At 39.4% G+C, this 14,963-nt stretch overlaps 1 protein-coding gene across 20 annotated transcripts in view; it reads left to right on the plus strand.

The window, feature by feature from the left end:
- Nucleotides 1–14,963, plus strand: part of mtmr3 (myotubularin related protein 3) — a 40,306-nt gene that overhangs the window by 17,356 nt on the left and 7,987 nt on the right. For 11 of the 20 annotated variants that reach the window (XM_034306628.2, XM_053235956.1, XM_034306632.2 and 8 more), the window contains 13 exons: nucleotides 2,609–2,691; nucleotides 4,002–4,168; nucleotides 4,646–4,742; nucleotides 5,026–5,139; nucleotides 5,892–6,094; nucleotides 6,189–6,320; nucleotides 6,402–6,513; nucleotides 6,938–7,033; nucleotides 7,908–8,103; nucleotides 11,910–12,095; nucleotides 12,346–12,516; nucleotides 12,983–13,128; nucleotides 13,526–14,945. In XM_034306628.2, coding sequence (XP_034162519.1) covers nucleotides 2,609–2,691; nucleotides 4,002–4,168; nucleotides 4,646–4,742; nucleotides 5,026–5,139; nucleotides 5,892–6,094; nucleotides 6,189–6,320; nucleotides 6,402–6,513; nucleotides 6,938–7,033; nucleotides 7,908–8,103; nucleotides 11,910–12,095; nucleotides 12,346–12,516; nucleotides 12,983–13,128; nucleotides 13,526–14,945 — 3,123 coding nt within the window. Of the gene's footprint in view, nucleotides 1–2,608; nucleotides 2,692–2,846; nucleotides 4,169–4,645; nucleotides 4,743–4,886; nucleotides 4,954–5,025; nucleotides 5,140–5,891; nucleotides 6,095–6,188; nucleotides 6,321–6,401; nucleotides 6,514–6,937; nucleotides 7,034–7,907; nucleotides 8,104–11,909; nucleotides 12,096–12,345; nucleotides 12,517–12,982; nucleotides 13,129–13,525; nucleotides 14,946–14,963 lie in introns of those variants that run through there. The other 9 variants (XM_053235964.1, XM_053235965.1, XM_053235970.1 and 6 more) reach the window with 6 other exon arrangements.

Genomic DNA, 14,963 nt, shown 5'->3' on the forward strand with positions numbered 1-14,963 from the left:
ATATGATGTAAAATAAAACTGTGAGTAACAACTTTTACTATTTTGTTACTCTACTGACCTTCTCCTCTAGGGTTAATAATGATTGTTTTGACAAGTCAAAACTTGTCAGCCTAAACTAGACAGGCCTTCTTACAATAAGAAACTGCTACACATTTTACTACAAAAAAAAGCCCCTCCCATGAAATATAATATGAGGCTATAACATCAACCTTTCAGTATATTTCATTTACCAAGCAGGAGTTTTGAGGGGGCTTTCATTGTTCATGCATTATTGATGTGTTGCTGTTTGTGCATGTTGCATGGTGCCATGCTTTTACTTTCTTTGACTGAAATGATCAGTGTTTTAGGTATTGCTCTTTTGACTCCTCTCTTGTTGCCACAATCATTCAGAGTTCTGTCTGCAATATGTGAGTTCTTTGTTGTTGCAGGTGTGCATGACTTACCCTTGTTTATCATTTTCTATTGGTATCACTTTTACTATATTACTTTATAGTATTACCTTTCACAAGTTCACATTAAAGTTCACATGAATTTAACGCAAAACATTAAACATTGCGAGTGAAATTATTCTGTCTGTTTTGAGCGCTATGTGGTGCAACGGTAGGAGCACTGCTGCTACTCAGTTTCAACTATTGTAGTACATTCTACCCAGGAATAGAGGCCTGTGCACTTTTATATTATAACACATATCTGTTGTTAGTTAAATAAAAAGCCACGTCAGTAATTGTCATTAGGGCTGCAACAACTAATCAACAAGATCAATACAATTCAATAATAAAAATAGTTGGCAACTAAATAGTTTTTTTGAAGCACGTGCCATGTCACTTCACTTCTCTAAAAATGCATTTCATGGAAAACGGTGGAGCATGTTAAAACAGAGAGATGATAATGACCAAAATGGGACATTTTTCCATTACACTACACTGTTGGCCTCATGACATAACTTGTGTTTTATTTAGATTTATGATCATTCATTTGTGAGAATGTGAGAAACGGTGGAAGAGTATGTGGTTGAACCGTGCTTACTAACCCCTATGTGTTCTTATGAGTTGTCCTACCTTATCTGGTTTTTACCTATATCTATATATTTATACCTATATTAATGGCCATATTTATCTCTCCTGCCCAATCAGAAAACATTGTCTTGTGCTACTTTGGCCAAAAGGTTGGTACTTTGTTGGCAACTTGATGGGTTGAAAAAAGACGGGACATGGTCTCAGATGACTAATTAGTCTATTAGAGGAACATTTCTTCATTTCAAAACACTCATGCAGTGCTGGGCGGTAGCGTAGTGTTTCAATAAATGCTGTGTGTCAAGTCATCAAGTCTCCATCCTGCTTTTTGTTCACATCGATGTCAATCCAAAAAAAGAGTCATTTCACTGATTCACCAGACATTGAAAACCAAGAATCAACCCCAAAGTTTTTACAGCTGATTCCTCACACTGAAAATAATTCGCCCTGCATGCACACGGCAAGCAAGATTAGTTTAAATTAATTTAAATGTCAGTGAGACAGCCAGTGAATATTTATTTTGCCTGTATTTTGAATTTGTCTGGTCAGAATTTAACAAATCAGTATAAAATACTGTTGCCTTCTGTTAGTTTGTGTGTCTCATTTGGCTGAGATAAACACGTGATAATATTCTTATGGTATGATATGACAGTAACATTTTATCGCAGTTAGTTACCTATTATTTAATTAACTCTAGTTCAGAAGTATGTAGTAGTATTTGAGGTTATTTAAATATGTAACAACAATAATAATAATAATAATAATGTCAAGATAATCCACATAATGGATTAATTGAACAATTATCAAAATAATCATTAGTTGAGGCTTGTATTAACATAATCAGTTGTGTCAACTAATTGTTACAGCTCTAATAAACATTGATACCTATAAACATGCCTTCTCACAGCAGTCTTGCAGTAGCCTATAATGTGACATTTCCTAGTTTGTGTAATGGAAAACCCACCTCTGTGTTATTATGCTTAGAGATAGAAGTGATTTTTGAAGCACAATTACTTAGGGTGGCTATTTGTATTGTTTGAGTTATTTTCACTAGTTGCTTCACCAGTACAGAAAGTGACTGCTATGAAGCTGAATATCTGATTAAAATATAAGCTGTAATTTTGCAAAATTTCTTAGGGGAGAGGCTTTTGTTGGTTAACCTTCATTTCATGGCTATTTTACTAAACCTTGCTGTTACCGTTGCTAAATTTAAACGAGTTGAATTGACTGGGTAACCTGTAGTCTTTATATTATATAGAGAAGAAATATAATGCATGAAATGCAATTAGGACAGAATTAAACCTGGAATTTTAAACTTAAAACAGATTCTGACATTTTCTACAGGTTGCAGCGTGTTTTGTCATCAGCTGTACAAACTTTGGTGACCAAACACTGCACCACTTTGAAAATAGGCTTAGTAAAAATGTTAAATGGCAAATGTTGAATTAAATCCTCTTTTGATAGAAAGCTTCAGCTAGTCAGAGAACATTTTTCAAGTCCTCAAAACATAAACAGAATCCTGCTTTTTAACTCCATCACCCCCTACAACCTTCTGTCTATCTGTCTGTCTGTCTCTTTCTCCGTCCCTCTCTCAGGTTCCCCTGCAGCTAATAGAAAGTGTGGAATGTCGGGACATGTTCCAGCTCCATATCACATGCAAGGACTGCAAGTTCATAAGGTCAGAGAGTACAGTGCATGTACACATACACACATGGATACATACAGTCAGGTCCGTAAATATTTGGACATTGACAAATGTATTGTTATTTTAGCTGTCTGTATTGGAGGTGAAATTAAACAATGAATGTCAAAGTGCAGACTTTCAGCTTTAATTTGAGGCTATGTACATCCAAGTTGGGTAAATGGTGTAGTAATTACAGCAATTATGTGGTCCCCCCTCCCCTTTTTAAGGGACCAAAAGTAATTGGACAAACTAACATAATCATAATTTATATTGTCATTTTTATTACAAATCAATGACTGCCTGAAGTCTAGAACCCACAGACATCACCAGATGCTGGATTTCTTCCCTGGTGATGCTCTGCCAAGTCTTTACTTCAGCTGTCTTCAGTTCCTGCTTGTTATTGGGGTGTTTTGCCTTCAGCAAGTGAAATGCTGCTCAATTGGATTCAGGTCAGGTGATTGACTTGGCCATTGCAGAACATTCCACCTTTTTGCCTTCAAAAAGTCTTAGGGTGAAGTATGGTTTGGCTCAGTGTCCATCTGCAGTGTGAAGTCCTGTTCAGTGGGTTTTGACACAATTGTCTGAATATAAGCAGACAGTCCTATACACTTCAGAATTCAACCTGCTGCCTTTGTCAGCCGTCATATCATTAATAAATGCAACAAAACCAATTCCACTGGCAGCCATACATGCCTATACCATAAGATGAGGTAGTATGCTTTTGATCATGAGCGTTTCATTCCTTTCATCATATTTTCTCTTCCTATCATTCTAGTACAAGTTGATCTTTGTCTCCTCTGTCTCTGATGGGTTTGATTTGATTTTTCAGCCTAATGATGGCTTACTTCACTGGCAGTGACAGCTCTTTGGACTTTATTTTAAGAGTTAACAGCAACAGATTCTAAATGGAAATGCTACACATGAAATTAACTCCTAGACCTTTTATCTGCTTAGTCGTAAGTGAAATAATGAGGGAATATAACACACCTGGTCATGGAACAGCTGAGCAGTCAATTACTTTTAGTCCCTTAAAAAAAGGGGAGACTACATATTAAAAGTGCTGTAATTCCTACGCTGTTCATCCTATTTGGATGTAAATAACCTCAAATTAAAGCTAAAAGTCTGCCCTCATATTCACTGTTTAATTTCAACTGCAATATAGTGTGGTAGACAACTAAATTAACAATAACTTCAACAAATATTTATGGACCTGACTATACACACCAGTTCTTTGTGTAGATCAGGATTTTTTTGTATATAGCATTTTTTGCAGTAGATGTGTGAGTTGAGTGGTTTGAATACAGGTGTCAGTTCTCCACCTTTGAGCAGTGTCAAGAGTGGCTAAAGAGGCTTTCCTTAGTGACACGGCCACCCTCTCAGCTGGAGGAGCTTTTCTCTTTTGCTTTTCACGCCTGGTGCATGGACTCCTACAGCAGTGAGAAGGAGCAGCACAATGAGCTCTGCAGGCCGGGTACTGCCCTCAAATACCAGTTTCCATCACAGCACTTCCACTCACTGTAGTTTTTTGTTTGTGTTAGGAGAGAGAGTTGTTTTAGAAAGTGAGCTGCTGTATCTATGGATTTTTTTTTTGTTTTTTTACAGAATCAAAGAGGATTTAACAAAATTCATACATGAAAAACAAAACTTCATTATAAACATTGCATGGTATTTTGGCTGATTTACTTGATTCAGTGTGTACCATTAAAATTTGTAAACCTAAAATCACATCATTTTGTATCTGCTGATATTTCACAAGTTTTGCTGTAACAGAGAAAAACAGAGAAAGATTAGATTGAATATAGAAAAAAAAAACAGAATCCATGGGGCCTTGCATATCTCTTTAGATGTTTTCCCCTAGCTTTTGCTTATTTTGTTTTAAAGTGCATCTTTGCCCTCTCGTTCCTCTACACACATTTGTCACTGGTTAAATTGTTTTTCGCTTCACTAGGAGATCATGTTATCTCGCGGTTTCACGGTGAGGTGGAACGAATGGGCTTTGACACTCAGAATGCGTGGAGGATATCAGGGATCAATGATAAATACAAGTGAGTTGTTCATTCACTGAAATTTGATATGATTCCTCTCATCTGCTACTCGGCCCATCCACTTCCACACTATCTTAGTAAGGTTTTAACAACCACCATGTGTATTGCTTTCTAGTGTGTTATCACTATTGTTTTTCTTTTTAGGACACAGAACCCATTGTTGTATTTACGTTTGGATGAAGCATTGTACTTCAGGGCAGGCTATGCTTAGGTGACTTTCTACGGATGTCAGTCAGCACAATTTAAATTTCTGGTACCAATGTCTTCTGTCTGGTGATACCAGGCTGTGTTCCAGTTACCCGCAGCTACTTGTTGTGCCAGCCTGGATCACTGATAAGGAGCTGGAGAACGTGGCAGCCTTCCGCTCCTGGAAAAGGTTTCCAGCTGTGGTCTACAGGTTGGTCATTGTGTGGTTGCTAGATAGGAACAAGGATGTCAGCAAACAAGAATATAGTTTTTGCCTTCAACATCTCATGTCTTGGGATCTTCTAGGTGTTCCTCCTAACCATTTTTTTTTTTTTTTTTTTTTTTTTTTTTTAAATAGAGTTTATACACCATAAAATCATTTTGCTATGACAGACAGACAGGTGATCAATTGAAGTAAAAACTGAGCCTTTGTTATGCTTTGGAGGACAATTTACTGGTATGGTTTGGGTCGACTTGTCCCCTTATATTACAAAATCATTACAAAATTATTCTGACTGATCACGTTTATCCTAGCATTTCTATCCTAATGGGTTAGCTTTCTTAATAACCACTCATAGAATAATTAAACACAGGAAAGGAGAATTTTTACCTCCAATTTTTACCTTTTTATTCCTCCCCCCATTTTTTTTTCTCATTAGTTATGTTCGGTTTAGCAGAGAGAAATTTACTTGGGCAGTAGTCAGAATGCTTGTGCGCAGTACTAAAGTATCACCTATGTTTGGAAAACACTTGGGCTTGTGATGATTTTGGGCTTCAGCATTATCTCCCACTTAATGTGAACATCTTTGAGCGTCTGAAGTTGTAAGCAGATGCCAAGACATACCAAAATAATGAAAGCCACTGGCTATGGTTTAATGAATCTTCCATACATTTCTACAACTACTTCAGCTACACTGTAATGGGGTCTCAAATGTATTGGTGTGATATTTGCACAACCTGCAGGCACCAGAACACGGGCGCAGTGATAGCGCGCTGCAGCCAGCCAGAGGTGAGCTGGTGGGGCTGGAGGAATGCAGATGACGAGCACCTGGTGCAATCTATTGCCAGAGCATGTACCGTGGACAGCAGCTCACCCAAAACATTCATAAATCGCTCACTCTCCCGTGACTACCAAAATGGGCCCGATCTCTCAAATGTTGACTTTGGTTAGTTTCGAAGCAATCCTATTTCAAAGGAAGCAAATATTTTGCCACCTGTAATTATATGCCTATACTCTACCCTTCCCATTTTGTGCTTTAGACTCCTCCATGACAAACAGTTCGGAGGTGGAATCCTTGGCCATTCAACCTCATAAGCTCCTGATTTTGGATGCTAGGTCTTACGCTGCTGCAGTGGCCAACAGAGCCAAAGGAGGAGGCTGTGAGTGTCCAGGTAAAAATTTACCCAAGCCTGTGTTTTGGTTCCTTCAAAAATCCTAATTGTTAACTGGTCTATCTTCTTGTCTTCATCTAGAATACTACCCTAACTGTGAAGTGCTCTTCATGGGCATGGCTAACATCCATTCCATTCGCAAGAGTTTCCAGTCTCTGCGATTCCTCTGTGCTCAGATGCCTGACCCTGCCAAGTAAGTCTTTCTGTGCCCAAGTTTGAGTGGATCTTTAACCAGAGAACTTTTAGGTTATGGAGCTATAATTGTTTCTGATGGAAACTTAAAATAAGTTATGTGAGCTATAATCTTATATCATTTATATGTATGCATGGAACAAACATCATTAAACGCTTTCTCAGTTTGCATGTTCATTTGCTTGTTCAATAGCTTGTTCACTATTATAAAAAATAGCTGCATCATTATCAAAAACATTTTTTGTATTTTTCAGTGTTTAAGCATTTTAGTATGTTTTTTTATTGGGGGGGAAAAAATAGAAACCCATCAGTCCTGCCACTCCTTTCAATTTGTTTAATTATTGTCTTTATTATAGTCATGTTTTTTTTTTTCCCAACACATCTTCCTCTGTTTTCCACTGCTTCATCTGGTTTCCCTTCTTCAGTTCTATAATTCTGTTCTTCACACACACATCCACAGACACAGGAAATGAAGTGCTGAACAGGCTTGAAATGGTAGAGTACACCAAAGTACACCTTTAGTAAGACATATGATTCTTCTTTTTTTTTTTTAAATAAATAAAAATTTATTTTATTGTATTTATTTATTTTTATTGTGAATTTTACATTGCACAGGGAAGCTTATTCTACTTATTATTCTTCTAAAGCTCAAACATTATATCATCTGATATTCATCCCTTTCATCTCCTACATCCCCTTATATAGATAACAAATCCATATTAGTTAACTTTATATGGATGAAGAATTGTGCCATAAATATCTCAAACCTCTGAATTTGAACTTATAATTCTTAAGGTGAGATATGAACCCTAAATAAACTCCAAGCCAGTAGTTGATCTGATGAAGCAATGTCTTGCTGCTGAAGTGTCCATTATGTACACTTGGCCAAAAGTATGTGAACACCTGACCATCACAGCCATATGTGCTTTTAGTCCCCTGTTGTAATAACCTCCACTCTTCTGGGAAGGTTTTCACTAGCTTTTGGAGCGTGGTTGTGGAGACTCCACAAGAGCATTAGTGAGGTCAGGCACTGATGTCCAATGAGGCACATAGTCAGCATTCAAATTCATCCCAAAGGTGTTAAGTGGGTTTAAGGTCAGGCCTCTGTGTAGGCCACACGAGTTCTTCCACACCAGCTTCGGCTAAACCATGACTTTATGGACCTCGCTTTGTGCGCAGGGGCATTGTTATGCTGGAACAGTTTTGGGCCAGGCTCTGTAGTTCAAGTGAAGAGTAATCTTAATGCTACATACAAAGACATTCTATACAATTCTGTGCTTCCATTTTTGTGGCAGCAGTTTGAGGAAAGCCCACATATGGGTGTGACAGCCAAGTGTGCACATACTTTTGGTCATATGGTGTATATATTTTGACTCTGGTTCTTTGTGTCTTTAGCTGGTTGTCTGCTCTGGAGAGCACTAAGTGGCTGCAACACTTGTCTCTCCTGCTGAAAGCTGCTTTATTAGTGGTGAACGCTGTGGATCGTGACCACAGGCCTGTGCTAGTGCATTGCTCAGATGGATGGGATCGCACACCACAGATAGTGGCACTGTCCAAACTCTTGTTGGACCCTTATTATCGCACAATAGAGGTGAGCTTAGTCATTTCTGGAAAAAGAAAGGGACAGGTGTTTTAAGAAGTGTACAGTCCCCTCCGAAAGTATTGGAACGGCAAGGCCAATTCTTTTGTTTTTGTTTTGGGTTTGAGATCAAAAGATTAATATGAGATGAATGATCAGCTTTCATTTCCTGATATTTACATCTAGATGTGTTTTTAGATGGCCAAAAGTATTGGAACAGTAAATAACACTTAACATTTGGTTGCATATCCCTTGCTTGCGGTGACTCACTGACATCAACAAACTGCTGCATTCTTTTTTTTGTGTAATACTTTTCCAGGCTTGCACCACAGCGTCTTTCAGTTGTTGTTAGTTTTGTGGGTTTCTCCTCTTCAGGAGGTGAAATGCATGCTCAGTTGTGTTAAGTTCCTCCCAATTACAGTCAGGTCCTTAAATATTGGGACAGTGACACAGTTTTGGTAATTTTGCCTCTGTACACCACCACAGTGGATTTGAAATGAAGCAGTCAAGATGTGACTGAAGCGTAGACTTTCAGCTTTAATTCAAGGGGTTTAACAAAAATATTGCATTAACCGTTTAGGAATTAGCCGTTTTTTACAGAGTTCCTCCATTTTCACAGGCTCAAAAGTAATGGGACAAACTAATATAATCATAAATATTAGGATTATTTTTATTACTTGGAGGTGAATCCTTTGCAGTCAATGACTACCTGAAGTCTGGACCCCATGGACATCACCAAATGCTGAGTTTCCTCCCTTGAGATGATTTGCCAGGTCTTTACTGCAGCCATCTTCAGTTGCTGCTTGTTTATGGGTCTTTCTGCCTTCAGATTTGTCTTCAGTAAGTGAAAAGCAGCTCAGTTGGGTTGAGGTCAGGTGACTGACTCGGCCATTTAAGAACATTTAATTTCCAAGCTCTTGGGCTGCTTTCACAGTATGTTTTGGGTTGCTATCCATCTGTACTGTGAAGCGCTGTCCTATCAGTTTTGCAGCATTTGACTGAATCTGAGCAGAAAGTATAGCTCTGTACACTTCAGAATTCATCCTGCTACTTCTATCAACAGTCACATTATCAATAAACACCAGTGACCCAGTTCCATTGGCAGCCAAACATGCCCATGCCATAACACTGCCTCCACATGTTTGACGGATGACTAACTGTCCCAACAGCTACCAAATGCTTTGGATCATGAGCCCTTCCTTTCCTTCTCCATACTTTTCTCTTCCCATCATTCTGGTACAAGTTAATCTTGCATCAGAACTGGTCAGGCTTTTTTTAGAGGTTTTTTAGCAAAGTCTAATCTGGCCTTTGTGTTCTTGAGTGTTACCAGCGGTTTGCATCTTGAGGTAAACCGTCTGTATTTACATTCATGAAGGTGGCTCTTGATTGTAGACTTTGACAATGATAGGCCTACCTCCTCCAGAGTGTTCCTGACTTGGCTAGATGTTGTGAAGGGGTTGTTCTTCAATAAGAAAAGAATTCTGCAATCATCCACTTTAGTTGTTTTCTGTGGTCTCCCAGGCCTTTTGGTGTTGCTGAGCTCGCCAGTGCATTCCTTCTTTTTAAGAATGTACCAAATTGTTGATTTGGCCCTCCTAAAGTTTCTGCTATCTGGTTTTTCAGCCTAATGATGGCCTCCTTCACTTGCATTGACACCTCTTTGGACGGCATATTGAGAGTTCCCATGAACAGCTACCAAATGCAAATTCAACACTTGGAATCAGCTCCAGACCTTTTATCTCCTTAATTTATCATGATATAAGGAGGAAACAGGCCACAGCTGGCCATGAAACTGCTTATCAGTCAATTGTCCCATTACTTTTGAGCCTGTGAAAATGGAGGAACTCTGTAAAAAATGGCTGTAATTACTAAACGGTTAATGCAATATTTTTGTTAAACCCCTTGAATTAAAGCTGAAAGTCTACGCTTCAGTCACATCTTGACTGCTTCATTTCAAATCCACTGTGGTGGTGTACAGAGGCAAAATTACCAAAACTGTGTCACTGTCCCAATATTTATGGACCTGACTGTAGATTGGATGCATTTCTCTGTTAATCCTTTTTTATTCTCTGTAGATCCTTTCTTTCTCCACACTTTGGCCTTTCCATCATTTTGGTAGAGGTTAATCTTGGTTCCAGAACTTTTCTGGATCATCTCTGTATTTTACCTTGCCACAATTGCCTCTGGCTTGCTCATTAGGGATAAATTCACATATTTACAATTTATTTTGGTTTAGTTTAATTTGAATCTATTTATTTCTGTAAAGCTGCTTTATGACAATGTCCATTGTTAAAAGTGCTATACAAATAAAATTGAATTGAATATTTCTTTGTGAATTCATATCAGACCTTCTAATTCTTAATGCTGAAGAGTTGCATCTTCTGGTATGGCCTCTATATTTCTGCTCTCGAAATCTTCTTCAAATGGCAGATCGTGACTTTACTCCCTGTGGAGATTGTTGGTGATGCCACCAAGTGTTGGTTTTGGGTTTTTCTTTACAGCTCTCACAATGACTCTGTCATCAACTGCTGTTGTTTTCCTTGGCTGACCTGTCTGATGTCTGGTTGTTGGTACACCAGTGGTTTCTTTCTTTTTCAGGACATTCCAAATTGTTCTGTTGGCTATGACCATCGCTTGTGGAATGATAGATTTTCTCTCTTGGCTTCTCCAATGGCTTGCTTTTCTCCCATAGACAGCTCTCTGGTCTTCATATTGGTTTATCCTTTTTAACAACAAATGCAGTCTTCACAGGTGAAATCCAGGGCTCAAACCAAGAGTAGACATTCAGAGCTATTAATTGTTTAAACAATCAGTCTAACAGGGCACACCTGGACAACAAGAAACACCTGTCAGTCACATGTTCTAATATTTTCGATCAGTTGAACAAATGGGTGGGTTCAAACAAAAGGTGCGGTGTTCTAAGTTGTTTAACACATCTAGATGTAAATATCAGAAACTAAAGCTGAAATTCTGATCTATCATCTCATATTCATCTTTTGATTTAAAACCCAAATGTCTTCAGTGTTTAGCAAAAACAAAAGAATTGGCCTTGTTGTTCCAATACTTTCAGAGGGGACTGTATTTATGTAAGGTATCTTGTGAGGTGTCTTACAATCTTTTAGGTAAAATGCGTAAAATGGTAAACCCATGTTTACCATTTTAAGAGCTTAATAGGATTTGCTAAATGGCTGACCTAGCTATCTAACTCCAGATTCTTTTCAAATGGGGTATGCAATGAGAAGGTGCCTTTTGTCTAAATTTAATACTCAAATAGCCAAGAGTTAAAGAACAGATAGTCTTCCATCGCTAATTTGGGGCTTAATGTCTTATTTGTCTTGTACTATTTGCCTTTAGACAATCAGAGTGTGTGTCTCTCAGTGGAATTGGAATTGAAATCTTTGTGTCCAGTATCTTTAAATGCAATTTTCTCCCTTTTCACTTTTGGGGTAACCAGACTTGTTACAGACAGAATGTTATAACTTGTGACTGAAATATGTGCAACTCAGATACCCATTTCCATATAGTAGAAAATGTCAAGATCTCACCATGTCAAGGGTTTTCTTAGGCTGTCACACACATTACCTTAAATAGGCAAAACACAAGTGGTTTGGAAGTATGCATTGTTAAAATGGGTCTATATGCAAATGTCAGAAAATTGCTACACTTTTTTCATTGCATGGAGCAAGATTCGTGTACATGATGCAAAAATGTTTAATATCATCATAATGACACAAAATTAGTTTTATGTAGTATTAACAGATTAATTAACAGAAATGACAGAAATTGCATTACAGACATGTGGTTTCTTTGATACCTAGGGTTTTCAAGTCCTGGTAGAGATAGAATGGCTGGACTTTGGTCATAAGTTTGCTGACCGCTGCGGACATGGAGAGAATGCAGAGGACCTGAATGAGCGATGTCCAGTGTTCCTGCAGTGGCTGGACTGTGTGCACCAGCTCCAGCGACAGTTCCCCTGCTCATTTGAGTTCAATGAGGCCTTTTTGGTAATTTCCATGCTGTAAATGAATACAACTTTGGTTAGATTGAAGGAAAAAAATATATCATTTGCTGCCAGGGAGCAGTCAGTCTGTTCCATTCAAATGAATTATTGGTCTGCAGACTATCTCAATTTCCACTGAACATGGTTATATTGGAGGGCTGGTAACCACACTAAACAGAAGTCTGTTTAAGTTGAATGTGCTAAACTATAATTGTGTGTGTGTGTGTGTGTGTGTGTGTGTGTGTGGTTTTTAGGTGAAGCTGGTACAGCACACATACTCGTGTTTGTTTGGCACATTCTTATGTAACAGTGGGAAGGAAAGAGAAGACCAACACATCCAGGAGAGGACCTGCTCTGTGTGGTCTCTGCTGCGCCCAGCTAACCGCTCCTTCAGCAACATGCTCTACTCAGCACACTCAGAGACTGTGTGTCCTTACAGATTTCATTTAGCTCTCCTTTTGTTCCTTATATATCCATTTCTCTCATTTCTCCTTGCCTCCTTCCTAGCTTGTTTTTAGTAGACTTACTTTTCTTTTAGCTGCCTTGGACTTTTAGGATGCATAACATCCCATTTTTCTGTCTTTATGCCTTCCATTCTTATACTAATAGCTTTTTGCAGTGTTCAGATTTGAGACGGAAACAATGTCTCCATAATAAACATGCCACCATAATCCAAGTCAAGTTACTTTTTTCATTTGTATGTTTGTTTCATGATGATTTGTAATTCATTTAATCAATGTTTGTATGGTATATATTCACAATGATTGACTTCTGTTCTTCCATCCGCTTCCTTCCCTTTGGTTTGTGACCCTGTAAGAAACAAAAGACCTACCCACAATATTAATGAGCCCATTTTCTGCCATCTCTTTTTTTACTGTCTGATCTCCTTAGGTTTTACACCCTGTGTGCCATGTGCGTAACTTGATGCTGTGGACTGCAGTGTACCTGCCCAGCTCATGTCCCACAACACCCTATGATGAATCCTGTGTCTCCTACTCTCTGTCTGGTGCCAACCCTGAACACCAGCCTTTGGTCAGGTGAGCCTGGAGGCCACCACAGCCCTGAGGCAGGGAATAGCTAAGCCATTTTTGAGATTGCAAGTTTCCAGTACAATTTGATTTATATTCATGGCATCTAAACCCAGAGTTGATCATCTCCATAACATTTTGTAAGTTATAGGTTGTTTTATATGTTCTTGTTAAAGTGTCTGGTATTAGCTATATTTTTAGATATTTAGATAATGTTTATATTTCTCATCAAAGGAAAAAGATGAAAGTAACTCAACTCCTATATTGAAGGCATTTTGAAATAGTTTGGGGGCTTAAGATAGTGTAAAAATCTTGGAAGCTTGTTTGATGTCACTGTTCTGTGTAAATCAGTGAAAATCCTTATGTGCAAGCCATTTGAACTTAATTTTCTTGATTTGTGTTCCAGGAACAGGCGTCCCAAAACCCGATCTTTTGATAACTTGCCCAGTGCATGTGAAGTTGGAAATTCCCTGCCCTCTAACAGACGTTCCAGTGACCCCAGCCTGAATGAGAAGTGGCAAGAGCATCGCAGATCACTGGGACTCAACATAGTGGCAGGACCTGATGGCACCTTGTTACAGGACACAGAGGGGTGGCCAAATGGCCAGTTGGTGTCTGGACTTAACATAGCTACAGTGGATAGGGAGACAGAGGACTGGGAGTGTTCTCAAGATATCAGCTGTGTAAGGTTGCCATTGGGTGAGGGAGTGGAGGCTGAGCTTTCAGTGAACCTGGCAATGGGACAGATAGAGAATATTTTGCAAGAGGCTGCTGCAGACAGCCTCAGAGATGCTAAAGCAGAGCATGCTAACAATCCTGTTATTTCCAGTGGTGCTGAGAATCAAAACAGCACTGATGCTGATTTGACTGTGGTTGAGAAAAATGGTGTTGCCAATGGCTTTGAGGTGCCTCAAGATGTTTATCCTCAAAGTCACAATGTTGAAAGTCCAAATGAGACAAAACTCAATAATGTTCAATATCAAAGTTCAGTGGTGAATGAGAAATCATGTGATTCAATGATTCATTTACTTCATGCCCCAGATGAAGTGAAAGCCACTGAGAACCAGGAATCAGTCCAGATTGTGGAAGACGTTTTGGACAAATGCACAACAGAGGAGGCCCGAAATTTTCACAGCAGTTTTAATCCTACTTACTCTCCCTCTACTGCCATCAGGATTTTCAGTAATGGCTATGGGGAAGAGGTCAACAAGGAGCACAAAGTTCTCTGTCCAGTTCCAGAAATTACCAGGCCTGTTACAGAGGTGGCTAAGAAGCATCTTTCTGTCCTGGAAAGCTCCACAGAAACCCTCACTGAAGAATTGGGCATCGGATCAGAGACTCTTGTACCCATGGCCATTTCTGCACAGCCCAAAACCGATCCCACATGCCTCAAGCTTAGCCCTGAGTCAGATCCTGTGCCCCAAAGTGCTCCCAGAATGCTAAATGGCACCTGCAAGCAACCATCCCTCAGTGGCTTCCCTCTCTCTTTTGCTTCTGCTAAACCACTCCACTCTGTGTGTAATAGTGACTCCTCCGACCCTGATCCTTCCACCCCTCAACGGGCTCTTCTGAGTCGCCAGCTCTCTCTGCCCAGCTGTAGCTGCTCTGTTCAACGCTGCACGCATTCTGGCCGCAGCCACCTTGATGACGATGGCCTCACACTGCACACAGATGTTGTGCAGCAGCGCCTGCGCCAAATCGAGGCTGGCCACCAGCTTGAGGTTGAGGCACTCAAGAGGCAGGTGCAAGAGCTGTGGAGCCGGCTGCAGAGCCAACATGCCACCACAACACAGCACTGCCTCAACGGAGACCTGGGAGATGAAATGGTGAGCATTTTTTGTTTA

This window comes from Pangasianodon hypophthalmus, chromosome 8, assembly GCF_027358585.1.
Source record: "Pangasianodon hypophthalmus isolate fPanHyp1 chromosome 8, fPanHyp1.pri, whole genome shotgun sequence".
In the NCBI taxonomy this organism is placed as follows: Eukaryota; Metazoa; Chordata; class Actinopteri; order Siluriformes; family Pangasiidae; genus Pangasianodon; species Pangasianodon hypophthalmus.